The sequence below is a fragment of the Salminus brasiliensis genome, chromosome 17, assembly GCF_030463535.1.
Source record: "Salminus brasiliensis chromosome 17, fSalBra1.hap2, whole genome shotgun sequence".
Classification (NCBI taxonomy): domain Eukaryota; kingdom Metazoa; phylum Chordata; class Actinopteri; order Characiformes; family Bryconidae; genus Salminus; species Salminus brasiliensis.
The window spans coordinates 27142703-27159457 of record NC_132894.1 but is presented as its reverse complement, the minus strand read 5'-3'; the positions used below and the strand labels follow the sequence as shown (position 1 = coordinate 27159457).

Sequence of the window (16755 nt, the reverse complement as noted above, 5' to 3'; positions counted from 1 at the left end):
TGTAAATGATGTGTTGGTTTTAGTGACATCATAAAAACACAATATATATATATATATATATATATATATATATATATATATATATGGACTAAACAGACTGTGGGGTCAATGGCACATTCTGAAATGTCAAGCTCCTCAAGCATGTTTCATAATACAGGCCTTTTAGCAATCATCCAAATGTCTAGCTCTAATAAAACTGGCATCAGTACAGGTGACAACATTTCCTAACAGGCAAGGAATGGAGTAGGCACCTAACAGACTGTGTAGCCCTGGTTGTAAGTTCCACTGGGACAGATGTCCCAACGCAAGCTGTTTAGCGTTTTAGAGTCTCCCCGCGACCTCACCCTGGGCTTACCATGTCCTAGTGATGGATCCCCTGTTTATACAGCTATTTTTAGGACAAAAGCAGTGGGGATCTCCACTCCCTTCTCTCCTTCCCCACAGTGGTAAGTCTCCCACAGGGGTCAGCAAACAGCCATCCTCCCTGGACCACCCTCTCCCCCTCCCCACATCTGCCAGCCTGGACTCATGGGTTCTTATTAATGTGAGAGTGGGCCAGGGCAGGCCAAGGGAGGTCCACTGCCCACCCACTCCCTTAGAAAATGCAGGGTGGGAGTGAAATACCAGTTGTGTTGAATGGGCAGCAGTGTGTATGTTTGTTTTAGTGCAGTTTCAGAACAGAAACGTCCTGGCCAGAAGAAGTGGTGCTAATCTACGATATCAGCACCCATAAAATGGTCACAAATATATATTTGATTTAGTTGGGCTTATATATGCTTAAAAAGTTACTTATATACTATGTAATAATTATAATATGATATAATTATAATATTCTTATATATAAAATAATAATATTGTACAGGACATGATATGTCCTCACATTGTATAAAAACTAAGCTGTGTATATTTGTGTATGCATAAGTGTATGTGCAAGCCCCTGCTCAACCGCCTCCCTATGAAGCAATCCCACGCCAGCAGTGACCCTGAACCCTCCCCACCCCTTACCCTCCCTCCAACCAGGCTGGCCTTTGTGCAGGCTGACCGGCTGGCTGACTGAAGCAGCCTGTGCAGCTGTCTGTTGTCTTCCTGGCTGCGACACGCTGGCTCCCGCAAGCCTTCACCACAGACATACCTAACATTACACCACCAAACACACAGCCACCTGCACTCTGCCAGTCACCGCAGAGAGCCCGAGAGGGCCTTGTACTTACATTATCACGGGTGCGTAGGCTTTAACTAATCCATGGTGCTCTCCCTGTGCGCCCTGAGACCCCTCACAGCCGCAGCAGGAGCACTATTAGGTTTTCATCAGGAGAGGGCCATTCTAAGACCCTGCCAATACGCCTGGTGATATATGGCCTAGTCTTTAATAGGCATAAGTGCGGCATGTAGAGCAGTGTTGCGAGAAAGCTCTGGTCTCCTATAACTGATACAGTTCACTTTGATCTTGTCTTAAGCCAAGGCTGTTTATAAATCAGCCACGCAAATATTTACGAGTTGGACGATGGGATTGGGGGGGAAGAGGGGCGGGGTGGTGGGGTCAGGACGGCTGGTCTGGATTGTATCTCTCTGGCCTTCTTTTCCCCTCCCTCATTCTCTCTATGGCTCCCCATGCTCCTCCTGCTGGCCTATGCATGGATAAGGCCACTGCAGAAGTGGGGTGGAGAAGTAGAGGCCCGGGGCCACATTATCTCACACCTCTGTTAGCTGTTTATATAGTGTGGTCACTGGTGAACCACAAAGGTGGTCTTTTCTTTGATGTTGTGAGGGGCACTGTATTCCATGTATATCTCTCGAGGCATTTATAGCCTCTAGAATGTGTGTAGTTTGGTAATTTGCTGGTTTACAGCTGTGTTTTCTGGTTTAGAGGCATGTTGCTTCACCTGAAGCTTAACATGCTACATGCACTTTTTACACATACTGAGTCCTAAATGATCTACAGTTGGTTTCTTGTTCAACACAGGCACCATAAAACACACTTAGGCTAGAACCTGGTAGATCAAGGTTAGGACTCCCTATTCGTTTGCATGCAGTGTACTCTAGCTTGATAAATTTATTAAGAGGCCGCGTTCAATATGCATCGCCTTCTGCTCCCTTTCTGCTCACCTAGCCATTCCCGCTCGCAACGTGCACAATGGGACGGCCCGCCTCGGGCAGATCTATCCTCTTTAATTGCTCCCCCCAGCCCTGACCTCTGCTCCCGATCTCCTTCTGATATACAGCGTCTCTATTAAGCTGGGAAGTAGGTAAATATTCTTCTAATGACCCCTCAGTCCTAACGACGCAGCCGAAAATAAGACAGGGAGAAGGAAAAAAAAAATCAATTGCCATCTTTTTCTTTTGTCCTTCGCCAACTCTATTAGTTTCCCTTTTTTATCTGATGTGGAGATCCAAAAACATGGATGGAGAGGGAGAGCAAGGGGAAAACGAGAAGAGAGCAGCGGTGGGTTTAGTAATCGTTTAAGTGCTACGTATCACGGGCCTGCCCCCTATGATGGAAGTGTAAGTGTGCCTGTTTAATTAAAATGTCATTCTAATATTTTGAGGACAGCCTCTCAAGTGCAGAAGGAGGGGATATATCATTATTGTCCTGACAAAATAGGCTTTCCAGAAGAAGCGTCCTTAACCTTTAATGTAAGTTAATGTAACAAGGTTTGGTTTGGTTGGAATTTTTAGGCCATTGATTATAAAATTATGAATCTTCAACCTGTGCACAGGGAGGGCTGGCATAGAAAACAATGTTTATGAGGTCTGGCTACAGAGGAGAAGAAAGAGGAGAAATCCTCGTCCTGCAGACTGCGCCAGTGCCAGAAACCAATCTGTAGACGCATTAAAAGATAAAAGCAGACACTGTAAGGTTAAGCTTGGTTGCTCTACCTTAAACTAAAAGACAATGACCATCTGCTTTAGATTTCGAGCGCAGTTCTGTTAAGACGACCTGTCCGAGAAGCAGAGCCGATCCCGGGTTTAGACTGTCCCTCCCTGACATCATCACAGACAAATAAGGGAGTGTGTAAGTGTGTGAGCAAGTGAAGGGAGGGGTTAGTGGTGATGGTAGTGGTGCACTGGCTTGTCGATCGATGCAGTGATTGGCAGTTAATGGCTTTTCCTGTTCTGCCTTCGTAACCTCGCTCTGATGGCTGTTGCCTCTGATCAGAGATGGCAGTTGGCGTTTGATTTTCGTACATAAAGCCCTGACTTTGCGGAGATGGCTTCATCATGTTTAATGATTTAAAAGTTAAGTCGAATACTGGGAATTCTCCAGCACACGCAGGCCAAGGAGGAGTTCAAGCATCGAAAGCACTTGACTCCTGTCCAAGAGCACAGACAGCGCTCTCCTCCGAAGAAACCGCAACTCTATCAACTGAGCATAAAGTTGAAGAAGCTAATCAGGTGACTTTTAAATGACCCGCATCAAGTTTCTGCCCGCTACGCACTCGACGCCGAAACGAGCGCGTCGGCACCCGCCGTCTCCCGGACTCCGAATTAGTTCAAATGACCAGCCATAAGTGTGCACGATGAAAGACGAGCCTTTTCAGTTTCACTCTGGTCTTAGGGGCTGTTATAAGACTGTCCACCTCGGCTTGGGCTTAAGTGAAAAGCACCCCGGGAGAAAGGAACGGTTGGAAATGGAGGAAAATGGACCGATAAGCCACGATTCAGGACTGTTTGAAAATGAGCCTGACAAAAAGAACTTTCGGGGGCATCTGTGCTGTGCTCTGAGAACAGTCTGACTATGTGGGCTGGTTTGGATCATGTCTTAGGGGATTTTCGATAATTCAGTTTGCACTCCTGTAATCCTCCTAGCCTCGTTCAATTGATAGTCCATGAGCTCCAGTCAGTTTTACACTAAACGTTTAAAGGTTCCACTGGTAGTGAAATGAAACGTGAGAGTCCAAATCAAGAAAATGCCAAATAGACAAAACAGAAGATGGGACTGTGTTTTTATTCATAGAGAGTACTAAAGGGCAGGTGGGCCATGCGGCCATTACCCTGCTAGCTGGGTAACAAGATCGCCATTGAAAGACTGGGAGGGGGGTGGATACGTGTCTCAAAACCGGCCTCATAACTCATAAATCAGTCAGGCAGCGCTATGGAAGCACAGGCCAGCGCACTGGAGATCCGCTCAGACAGAACAAAAGCCTGGTTCTGTGTTTGTTAGCATGTCTGTGTGTGTGCAGGGATCTGGACCCACTGGGACCCGTCACGGCAGAATTAATATACACACACCACTTCCCCCCGTGTGCAACATCAACAAATATTTAATAAAGTCTGCTTCATATAACTCATTAATAAGGCTCTCCCTCTCCTCTTTCAGTGCTTAATTTAATATAATGATCATTTGAATAATCATTTGCATACCAGATCTCACAATCTACCGGAATGGAAAAAAAAACACGCCTCCCAGAGACTTCATTTATACAGTAGCACAGACAGGCCTTCTGGTTCAAATTAGCAGAACAAGACCACTCCAACCTAACAAGTATAAATTAAGGAAATTCCTGAGCAGTGACAGAGATAGCGCCGCTCACGCGAATGATCCAAAGCTGCGCGAGTCGCATTCAGGGCCTGGTGTTGACCAAATGTGGTGACGCTGCTATGGTGATGAGAGGGATAGAAGAGTGCGTGTGGTGGATGGTGTAAAGGCGAGGGAGGAGGAGTGTGTCAAAGACTTCCTCTGCTGTCTCTCTTTCCCTCTCTCGCCGTGCGCTCGATTCCATAAATCACGCGCCGCCATTTGAAAAATGCTTCATAAAACACCAATGTGTTAAAGCGCTTAAAAACAGAACAAAAGGCCTTCCTCTTATTTCAGCAGCTGTAACTAGTAAAAAAAGCACCTCAGAGAGGTCGACCTCAGAGTTCAGCACATCATTGGGAGGGGGGATGAGCCTGGTATGACAGTGTGTATGTGTGTGTGTAAATGTGTGTCTGAGTTTTGGGGGAGTCAGAGTTTGCAGTGGGAGAATGAGAGAGCTATAAAGTTGCAGTAAATGCCTGCCCTTGAAAAGCTTATAGCCCTTGTCTCTCAACCTTGCACCATCTCTCATTTACTCTCTCATCAACTTAATAAGCGTTAAGTAGAACAATGGTGGAAAGAAAAACAGAGAGACAGACAGAAAGAAAAGCATGGGTGTAAAGTAACGTTACTTTTCTATTAGCCTAATTTAAAAAAGGCTGTTAGTGTTGCTACTAATCAGCAGTCTTGACAGCTTACCAGCCACTCAGATTCAGTCAGGTCAGCTTAAGCCACAACCTATGAGGTGATATGTGAAATAACATTAGCTAGCAATGCTAAGAACGTTGCTCCATCTGCAAGGATGACCCAGATACCACTTGCAAAGGGGTCAAGACTGACCTACCTAACCTGACCTGTCCGTCACCTTGTCTTCACAAATTCCACTTGCACTCTTCTACCAGTCTGAGCGTCACTCATCATTGTTTGTTACACTTCCGTCAGACCGGTATTACACACTATGAGGTGATATTAAGTGATGTTAAGATAGACTTGGCAACTGAAATAGTTAACAGCTTCATTGTTTGTTATAATTTTGTTTAACATTTTTTTCAACTAGCCTAATTATAAACACTGCCACTACTGGTACATCAGAAGTCTTGGGTGAGCACATCAACACAAGCATTTGGTTAAAAAGGAAACAGTGCTGGACACTAATTGAAACCTATTGTTTGCCTGAGCCTCCTGACTTTGACCAAGCTCCTCCGAGCAGTATGACCCACCCGTGCCCTCACACCTCCACCCTTTAAATCAATAACTCATCATTTTCATAACAGGAACTCGCATGGGTGCTTTGTATCGCCTTTTGCTCTCTCTTTTTTCTCCTTTTTTCTCCGTTTTATCCCTCTTTAATATAAGAATGAAAAAGCATGATGAGAAAACAAGGTGCGAAATGATTTTTTCCAGAGGGGCCCCAATAAAAACCATATGACACCCCAGGCTGAACTGCTTAATTACAAAGGGATGAAAATCTGCACTCTACATCTGGTGAGAACATTGCCCCCATAACGCTGATAGATTTACAGCTCCCAGTCCTAACCCTGGACTCCGGTGCACAGCAATTAGGCCGTACATAAGACGCTTCAGTGGGCGTCCATCTCAGCAGGGGAGGCTGGACTTAACTTTTTCAACTCTTCGCTCACAGAAGTCCAGGGAAGCCCCCAGTTCTTAAACTGAGCTTCAGCCAGAACAGAGCTTCATCTCCCAGGATGGCTCCGTGGGCCAAGCGGTCAGGAATGACCCCGTTTTTCACTTTATCTTCAGACCTCTAGTCAACTACTGTTTGTGTTTTTTTAATTAGACATGGAGGTAAGAGGTAACTATTTAAAAGTCGTGCTTTAGTGTCTTTTAAAGGGGAACAGTTTGAGGGGTACATCAGCTCAAGACCAGAAACCAGTCCTGTTTTAAATGCACTCATATAAGAAGCTCTGGGTGGGGAGCGAGTGAGACAGTGGGGTTCACAGCCTCATTTTCTGGCCTGGATTTATCTGTCCCAGGACACTCCTCAGCTGCCCAAACCCAAACAGCGCACACTTTCCGGCCCTCTTCCCTCCACTGAGCACCATGAGCAGAACAGCAGAGAGGCCCCGGCCACTCGCAGGCCGTTAATCTGACCGCTCAGCCACTGATGTATTGATGCCGGATGAGCCAGTACACTGGCCTCTCTCTCTCTGGTCGTCCCACCTCTTGCTCTGTGCGTAGGCGACCCTTTACCTCTTCAAAGGGACATTTACCAACAGGCCGCTCTGTCTCCACGGTGACCTACCAGGAGAGGCCAGGAATAAAGCGCTGCCAGCCAGTTAAGTCAAGTCCTCAAGTTGATTTGCCTTGAAATTTGACTGACAAATAAATGCAAACGTAACACTAAATCATTGAGCAGGGCTGATTAAACGCGGCCCTTATCAGGGCTTTTTGAACACAGGGCAAGCATGCAATCTTGCAGTTAAGCTGGGAAAAAAGGAGGAGGGGGGATTCATGGGGAGGAGGGCACAGATAGCAATATGACTGATATGGCAATAATATCATCTTTACAAGATTGAGGCTGGCCCTGCTCAGATAACACCCTGATTAGGGCAAAAAAGAAAAAGAGCCTGCGGTTACTGAGGGTGTAGGGAGGCGTAATTCCACACTCAATTCCACAACTCGCCCCTCTTTGGGTTAAAGAAAAGATGAGCGTCTAGCCAGCGTGTTTGGCCTCGGAGAGAAGGACTTTGTTTGTTTGCTGTGCTTTTTTATGGCCAGTTCCTCTGTTTATCCTTTATAAGGTGTTTTATGAAACTCGGATCCCGGCAAAGTAGAGTAAATTATCTGACACGGAAAGAGCAAAATTTGGCCTTGAGGAGAAAAGAGGATGACGACAAAGAAGTAGAGAGAGATAGAGAGAAAGACTGGTCAGGTAATACGTGAAGTCAGAAAGAGAAAGTACGGAGAGGTGGTGGAGAGTCGTAGAGAAAAGGAAGAAGGAGGGGAAAAGAGAGGGATCACATTTGACAGGAAGAGAGAGAGAAAAGTAGAGAAAGAAAGAAAGAAAGAAAGAGAGCAAGAGACCGAAACACAGACAGAGAGAGAGAGAGAGAGAGAGAGAGAGAGAGAGAGAGAAAAGGCAGAGGGAGGATTTGGCGGGGGAGAATGTTTAGTTTTCCAAGCTGGTTGGATTAAAGATATTTAACCTTAAGCAGAGCAGAGCGCTGGACCACCCACCGGCCTGCGAGCCACGCTGCTCCGTTTGCTGTGTGACGGGTATTTGCCTTGTTTATTAATTTTCGAGGAGGCAGAGAATGGATGAGGGGGAACGGACGATGGGCGGGGAAGCGAGAGAAAGAAGGAAAGAGTGAGGCAAGTCCAGTCTATGGAAAGAGAGGCTGAGAAAGAGAAGAACAGACACCTACACTGGACAGATGAAGGAAGAGTAAACCAGTGGTTTGCTATATAATTAAATGTATATTTAAATATAAAGCATTATTAATATATACTTTTTCACTGTGGGCACACACCTACTTTGTTTGCTCCACAGTTCAGTTCATACTAGCCTACACACACACACACACACACACACACACACACACACACACACACACACACAGACACCAGTCACTCCAATCCCCTGTTTGTGCTGATCAGGCAGCAGATAATAGGATCAACAGCTTCACCAGAGGCAGGAGAGAGCTCAGTTGCTCCTTTAGCAAAGAAAGAAAAAAGAATGGGGGCGGAGTCAAAACAAATGCTTAGTAACACAGTAATATCTGCTCCTCTAACTTTCACAGTCCGAGCAGATGGGGAAAAAAGGAAGAAAAAAATGGAGGCCTGCAATGTGTGCATGGCTTGCTGCTGGTCTACACACACACACGTTCTCTCTCACAAACACATACGGAGGGGCAGAAGCACTGCTAACCAGCAGCAGGGCCGCTGCAGCTGGGCCACGGGTCAGCGGCTGGCCTTTTCCGAGGTGGGAGCTGCAGGAGTTGTGAAATTCCAGCAGACTGCCAGACACACACAGCTCTGGGTCCGCCCACTCAGCGCCTGACCAACAGCGCGCCTGCCCACGCCTCGCAACGTCTGACCGACATGCCTCCCCACCAACCTCTCTGTGCTTGTCTAGGGGAAAGCCCTGCGCCCCCTCCCACTCCAACTGGGCTGTTCTCTGTTTGGTTTCAGTGAGGCTGAGTTCAGTGGCCTGCAGGCAGGCAAGGCCAGATGAGGTTCAGATAAGGGTGGTAGTTCACACTGGCGCTGACAGTGGAGGTCCAGTCGCGAACCTAAACACAGCTTCAGAAGCTTACCTACTACACACACAGTTACCGCACTGTGCCAAGGTCTTCAGCAGTGATGGAAACTATTAAACTGCCAAAACATCAAATTATAGTTTTCAGTAGTGTGTGTTTTGCCTGTAAAAGGCATTATAACATTAAATAAGGGCATTATAACATTATAATGAGTATAAAATAAAAAGAAATGGGATGGTCTCAGAGGCTACCATACTTTAAGAGTGTGACCTGATAGTCAGTGCCAGATGCTCTGGTTTGAGTATTCCTATAACTGCTCTATTCTATTCCTCCTGGGATTTTCATGCACAACAGTGCCTAGGGACCCAGAATGGGGCAATAAAGAAAAAAACATCCAGTGAGCAGCAGGTCTGAAGACAGAAATGCTCTGATGAAAGAGGTCAACAGTGGAAGGCCAGACTGGTTCCTACTGATAGAAAGGCTACACTGACTCAGATAACCACTACAGTTGTGGCGTTTCCAATGTCCAGGGTTTTTTATTCTGTCAGCCAAGAACACAAAGCTGAGGTTGCAGCGAAAACTGGACAGATGGAGCTGAAAGACATAGCCTGGTCTGAAAATTCTTGATTTCTGCTGAGGCTTATGTTCTTGACACTTTCCGTTTATTACAGCATTCAATGTTAGAAAAGTACAATCTTGTGTAATAATGCACTAACTAGAAGCTAATATGTTCGCCCACGCATACTAAATTCAGAGGTTCACGGATATTTACATGGACTGGAATGAGAGAGAGAAAGAAAAAATGTTTTCAAAAATGCATAAAATACAAATAACCTTGTTTTCTTCATTTCGGCTGTTTAAATCTTGCCATTGTCTTCACCAAAGCCGCGGAACTGAAGGAGCAACTGATGAAAGTACTACCTGGGGAATAATGACATACCCCACACATTCTGTCCCCTTGTTGTGATGTCTGCTCTTACAGCATGCAAACCTTTCAGGTGTTTAAAACCACCTTTGGGCCAAAAGAGTTTCAATATGTGCTTTTAACAATAGTTTGGAAAGGAAAACTGTCAAATCATTATTTAGACAATGCCTGGTTTTCCTGACTTTGATGAACATGGAGAAGCGTGGTATAAAAACACTCAAATTGGTATTCTGTGTTTGCAAAACCACTGCAGGTAAGGCTGTCTTCTCCCTGAAAAGCAGCAGCAAGAACGTTACCATGTCAGAAGGCATCTTCTGAATGTTGACAAGCAGTGTCGATCCCACTGGTAGGTCCAGAAGTCTGTTACTCAGTCTTGTGTCTACATGCCTTACATATTAGTGGTTGCTGAATAACTTATAGTAGGTCCTGCATAACAAGCCTTCAGAAGAACATGGAAATAGGAAGCCTATGGGTTTATGGAGCATATTGAGCATTTTCTGTATGTTCAGCAGTGAAATAAAAAAAAAACCTGTTGGTTGATTTTTTTTTGTTGTTCTGTGGCCTATGAGGTGGGTAGACTGTGCTGTCTTTAACGGTATGGGGGGGTCTGGGCAGGATGTCTGAGTGGCGGTGGTGCAGATACGGCGCGAGCTCTTTATTAGCGCGGTACTACCAGTAAATCAGAGCTGTGCTCTTCCTGGAAGAGCGGCAACCTTTTTTTCCCCACTGAGCACTATTACTGAACAATCACAGGCTAGCCATGATAATTAGCAGAGTATCTCCGTCTAAACGTCTCTCTCCCTCTCTCTCTCTACCACTCTCAACTCTCAGACCTGCTGCCCACCGCCCTCCCCCCTTCAACTCCCACCCCATCCGTCTCTCAATCCCTACTTCTGACTGATGTCTGGAGGGTTAGCTTGTACAGTTTTGGGTGTGGCTGTCTCTCTCTCTCTCTCTCTCTCTCTCTCCCTCTCTCTCTTTCCTTCTCTCTCTCTTTCTGAGGTTGAATTCCTTTCTCCACAGATGAAAGATACAGCTACGGCCCCCATACCAATAGTGGTAAAACGCTCCCTGGCGACTTTAATTCCAAATTGCTCTGCACTTTTTATTCAATAATAAAACAAAAACAATCTCACTGGAGCCGGCACGACCGCAGTCTATTTGTTTTGATGAGTCGAGCTCCCTCGGCCTGACGAGGACAAATCATAATGCTAATCATAATCATTAATGGCGGAGGTCAGTCCGGCCAACTGGGTGTGTAGGAGGGGGTGGTGGTGGTGATGGGCCTACACAGTGCAGGGTAGGGCTGTAATTGAGGAGCATGTTAATGTGCTTCGTTGTGGCGGTCATGCTTAATCCCTTCCCTCGCATTACTGTCTGTTTTGTTTTACTGTATTTCACCTCTGTTCTCCGCTGAGCGCGGACATTTTCCCTCCACGCCGCTGAGCTGCTCCAGTTGGATTGCACTGGAGGGGAAAATAAGGAGAGGGGAAAGCATCCAAAACACACACACACACACACACACACACACACACACACACACAAAACACACACACACAAGGTGGGAAGGACTTGGACTGTGCTCAGTGCAACGTTAGCATAGCTGAGACGCGTCAACATGTGATCCAGAGGCCCATTTGCACGAACTAGTGGCCGAAAGTGCGCGTGTGGGTTTAATAGACCAAGGCCAGGACAGAGAAAAAGGGATTTTGGTGTGTGCGGGTGTATAAGGGGGGGTGGGAGTGGATGACGGGGCTGTGTATGAGGGGGTTTCTCGGTTAAAGATTCCCCATGTGATAGTGACGGCACTTTCTTCCTCTCTTTCCACGGCCAAGCGGCATCTGGAGTGGATTTTGTGCGAGCAGACACCGAGGAACATGATTACATTCAGTTAACTGCGGCCTAAACTGATTATGCATGTGCCAAGCTAATGGACTACATTTGCAAGAGGAAAAATAACATCCAATCAATCTCAATTACTGCAGATCGCAGTGGCCCCCGAGACGAGGACGGTAGCCAGCTAACCCCCTTGCTCCTCCCGCTCCCCTGAAAGGTCTGCCTGGAAGCTCAGGCCTGGCCCTGCCCCCCCTCCCCACCACCACCACCACCACGCACTGTCTGGAGTGGACAGCCACGGTCCAGCTTCAGGCCAACTCCAGCAAAGCTAACACCTGAGAGACCTGCTGGGGTGGAACATGAGTGGAGTTATGTCTGTGTACTTGAGAGGTATTTTTAAAACAGCATCACTTCTACTTCAGTGTGATGAAACAGTCTAGTGCTTTTTGTTCTGCCTTTTGCTCCACTTTTCCTTCACGTATTTCCCAACACAGTGACATTTCACTGCACACCAACCCTCTTTACTGAAGAGGATTTTGAGATGAAGTCTTTTGTAATCTTATTTAAGATTACCAACTTTTCTGCCTGAATATAATTTTACTACATTTTCTCACTAAAACTTTTTATTATTACTGAACAGGACTGCCCTGCAACTTCCATTCATAGGAATGTCTCTAAATTCAACATTCACTAAAAAGATGAGGAATAAATGTAAAGAAATTCACGTGACGTTTGGGGACCTACTTGTAATTTTACAGATAAGCCAGAACATTAACGTAGTGTAGTGTGAACCTTTTCTAGAAAAAAAGAGACTAAATTTTAGGATGACCTGTATATTGTTTCGTGGCCCATCTGCAAGTGCTTAGGGGTGACCATCATGACATCATCCTCACCACTACAAAGTGGCCGACGAGCGGGAACTCGCAGGGAGCGAGGGAAGGTGAAAGTTCACTAGTGAGGAAAGAGAGAAACCGACTCGAGAGGTGCATCTGAAACTCAAGTGACTTGATCTCATCCCTGGACCAGGCTCTGCGGTGGTCCGTGCGGTCAGGACAACTCGCCCAAGCTTTCCATGGGCTTTCGGAACATTCCAATATGCAGAGTGGTGGGGGGAGGCGTATTTTTAGAAAGTCCTAATATGGGCCGCATACCACAGACTCTCAAATTATCCCATCCAGCTTAGCCCTCAGTTTAAACCTTCCTTTTTAATTCCAGTAATTACAGGCTCCAATTTATACGGAGCCGTGCACACAAAGGGCCTGTTTAATGCAAACCAGTTTGATTTGGGTGAAGTGTCCCAAGGATCTCCCACATCTTACAGCCCTGTTTATGCTGACTTGATGATTTATTTTCTCCCCAAAGTGAGGTCCAAAAATGTTGCATTTTTTGCATCAGATTTCGCCTCGTGAGGCATAAAGACTTTCTCTAACTCTTTTCGTAGGCTGAGCCCAGCCCAGCTGCAGGCTGCCTGGCCCGTCAGCCGCTCAACCAGAGCCATAAATCCAATGCGACATCATGCCTGTGACACTGCGGAGAGGGAAGCCATTGCTACCGTGCGGCCTCAGCACCACCACGTACTTATCGTCTACTAATCACATTTGTAGGTCATGAGAAGTGGTAATAGCTCTTGTCAAGTCGCAAACGTCTTCGTTTGCGGGTGGGCTGGTGGAGCTGACAGAAGCTGGCCACTCACTGGGTTAACTGTGCTCAGGTCAGCCACGGCCTCCTCGTTCGCTCTTAAGATCCGCAGGGCTTTGAGGCCTGAGGAACCATTTTAAGCAGCTTACAGCTTAAAAACGAGCACGCTCCGATGTGTCGAACATCTCTAAGCCCCCTTAGAACATCAGGCATTTAAAGTCAGACAGGCTCGACTCATCTCAGTTGCTTCCACGCGACTCACAGGGAGACGAACAGAGAGAGAGAGAGAGAGAGAGAGAGTGGCCATGCCTCTAAAATAATCTTGTAACGGCAGCACCCCTTGAGCGCATCTTAAAGATTAATAACAATTCCTAACATTCCAACTGAAACTGAATGGTAATTTACATACCCAGATGCTAAAGGTAATCTTAACCTGATTCTCCAGGTCTAAAATCTTGCCTGGAGCTACATGAGTCTCTCTGCCTCTACAGGCCAGTCATGTGGCTTGTGCTACATATTTGAGTTGTTGTGGTATTTGTAAATATCCTGACTGCGTGTCCAGGCTTGAACAGGGGGGGGGGGTCAATTGAAGAGAGTCTCCTGTAAGCCCTGAGGAGGCCTGAGGAGACTGGCAAGCAAGCTCTGCCCCTGACCGTCAATGTGTCCACTTTCTCAGCACTGCTGCTGACCATTACCCCTCCTGGGCCAGGATTATGGTCAACCTGGGAGCTTCATCTCACACCTTCCTCTTTAATGGAGTGTTGAGAAACGATTTCTCTCCGTTAGCGCACTGGACGCTCTTGGGGTGTAAAGAGCTCGTAGACAGGAAGCCTGCAATAAAGCCATCAGCGGGCTGGAAGGAACCCATTCATAAAACGGCGAGGCCCACAGCTCTCTGACAAAAGCGCTGGATGTTATTCTAAATTGTTCTGTTTTACCGCAGCTTTCTAATGTGATTAAAGCGCACTGTAAAAAGACTGCCCGCTTTTTCAGTCCTTTACAAAGCCCTTTGCCAAAAGTAGTCCTGGCGCAGCCACGCGAAGGAACAAGAGTTACGCTCTTGTAAACTTTCCTTGAATAAAACCCAGTAATATATATTGTTTGTTTTCGCCCATTAACTTTCCAAGAGCATAACACTCGAAAATGGAGTGGAGTCTTTGTGTAAATAAAGGCCAAGTAAGCAGGGAGAGGGGGCAGAGTGCACAGTGGTCTGTCGGGTGGAGGGATCGTCTGAGAATGCGTGTGTGTAAATATATGAGAGTGCGTATGTGTATGTGTGCAAACTCTGGCAGTCAATGAGGGTGTGTTTATGTGTGGGAGAAAGACGGCGAGGAAGAGATGAGGAGAGATACAGTGAGAGTGAGGGAGAGAGTGAGTGAAAGAGAGGAGTTCCCATGTACTGCAATGCCAGTTTGGGTTAACCATGGCGTGAGCCTGGGCTGTAGACACACAGGATAGGTGCCTAAGTGGATTCAGGCCTGTTAGATTTATAGCCATTTGTTCAGAGAGTGTTCATCCATTGGCTATTATGGAATGATTAGAGGAGAAGGTGAAGCTCCAAGTCCGGCGAAAATCAATACGGCTGTCGAGAACGATTCTGCCTTTACCGCTCCGAGGAGTATTAGGACCAAACCTCTCTCTCCTCTCTCTCACTTCACACTTCTTCATCCTCTCTTCCAGCAATTTCACCCTGCACCCTCCTTCCCACTCTGCTGACCTGCTATGTCCTTCTTGCCTCTAACTGCTCCTGCCTCTTCTGTCTCCACTGTCTCAGCAGTAGGTTTCCTAAACCAAACAGGCTGATCACTTACAGCTTGGGAGTCCAGCTAGGGATCCAGGGGCAAATTCACTAGGATATGATATTCATCTAGATACAATTTATGTCATTGATGCACCAAAACCTTGTTTCCTCAAAATAATGACTAAAATGCTCTTGAGGAAATATGTTAATATAACAACAATTAGGATGAACAGCATCAGTACACCTCAAAAACTGAGCAGAGATTAGGAGGGGAGGCGCTACAGAGCCTAAGACACTAACTGCATGTAACCAACTGTCCCACGGTGATCACTAACCTTGTACAACTTGAGGCTGGCCTCGTGGCGCGAGTTGACGGTGTGCATGCGCAGCTTCTCCAGGCTGTTAGTGTAGTAGTCGCAGGCGTTGCACTTCAGGTGCACGGGGTTCCCGATGGCCACGCACTTGAGGCGCCACTCGTTGCCCTTGCCGCCCTCCTTGATGTGGGCCACCAGCTGGTACTTCTGCACGTGCTTGTCGGTTTTGCAGTGCAGCTGGAAGTTGGCCTTCAGCTGTGTCGTATAGCGGCAGAGCTTGCACTGGTGAGAGTCGCCCACCACTGCCTTCCACTCATCCTCGGGCAGTGTGCGCTCAGCGCCCATGTGCAGGCCCAGCACGTCCAAGTTGTCGGTGGTGAAGCGGTTGCACACGGCGCACTGGAAGAGCTTGAGCGAAGGGTCACTGGTCTGCGACAGGCTCTCACCCAGGGTCATGAGCTCCTCGGACACAAGCTGCCCTCCTCCGAGACGCACATCCATGGGGATGTCTCCGCCTACTGAAGGACACAGGACACAGAGGAAAATTTAACAAATGAGCTTGGCACAAACCTAGAGCTTCCTGATTTACACTGCTGTGCCTGAAGGTGACAAAGAAAGCCCAGGGACTTGGAAAAGGTCCCTGGGTTCGCTGTTCAGCAAAGAACCATGTTTGTCCACGCTATCAAAGTGAATTTGCTGTGAAGCCCCTTTAGAGGACCATGTCCAAGTGCATATTTGGATATCTAATTCTATTAAACCTAGATCATGCTTTCCCAATGTCTGAGTGAAAGCGAGAGAAAGAAAGAAAACGAGCCGGGCCAGTCTGGCAGGGAGCAGGCCCTGGTGTCTAGCTGCAGACTTGCAGAGTAATGGATTTACGTGGAGCCCTGTTTGGACTTCTGCACTTTCACAGTTCGTCACTAAATCAACTCCGCAGGCCGAGCTACGGAGCAAAAAGAAAAGTTATTCTATCATTACAGGAGAACTAAAGGGATCCGGAGCCCACGATACTGTAAATCAACTGCAGCCTCCCTGTTCATTGAATCGTGTTCTAATAGTCCACCTTCCCTCCCCTCCCTTCAAGCATTTTTACCCTGGAATGCTGGTGAAATCAATTAGGGTACCTTCTGGGTGAGTCTAAGTAGAGATGCAGAGGAACTCCAAAGGATTCGACAACAGGATAACAAACACGATGAAGAGCGGCAAGGGAGGAGAAAAAAAAGAAAAAGGAGGAGAGAGGCAAGAGCAGGAGTTTTTGCCTTTGCTCACTGATCTTTAATCTATCACTGCCCAGACTGAGCGCACTGGCTGGCCCCGCATGGCTTTACACTAAATTAATTCCAGGAGCCTCTATTTTTTTATTTATTGCAGAAGAATGCAGCCTTTCTCTGACTTTCCTCCATTACCTGCACTTTTACAGCAGGGAGAGTGAGACCTCCTGAATCCCCCTGAAATCATTCACAGATCCGCTGCTCAGGGTAGAGCTCTCTCTCTCTCTCTCTCTCTCTCTCTCTCTCTTTCTTTCTCTCTTCTTCATCTCTCTTGCATCTCTCACATTTCCCACT

The 16755-nt window shown here is 46.9% G+C and overlaps 1 protein-coding gene across 4 annotated transcripts in view; it reads right to left on the bottom strand.

The window, feature by feature from the left end:
* Positions 1 to 16755, bottom strand: part of zfhx3b (zinc finger homeobox 3b) — a 170947-nt gene that overhangs the window by 78456 nt on the left and 75736 nt on the right. For all 4 annotated transcript variants that reach the window (XM_072660800.1, XM_072660799.1, XM_072660802.1 and 1 more), the window contains exon 3: positions 15212 to 15708. In XM_072660800.1, the coding sequence (XP_072516901.1) occupies positions 15212 to 15708 (497 nt within the window). The remainder of the gene's footprint in view (positions 1 to 15211; positions 15709 to 16755) is intronic.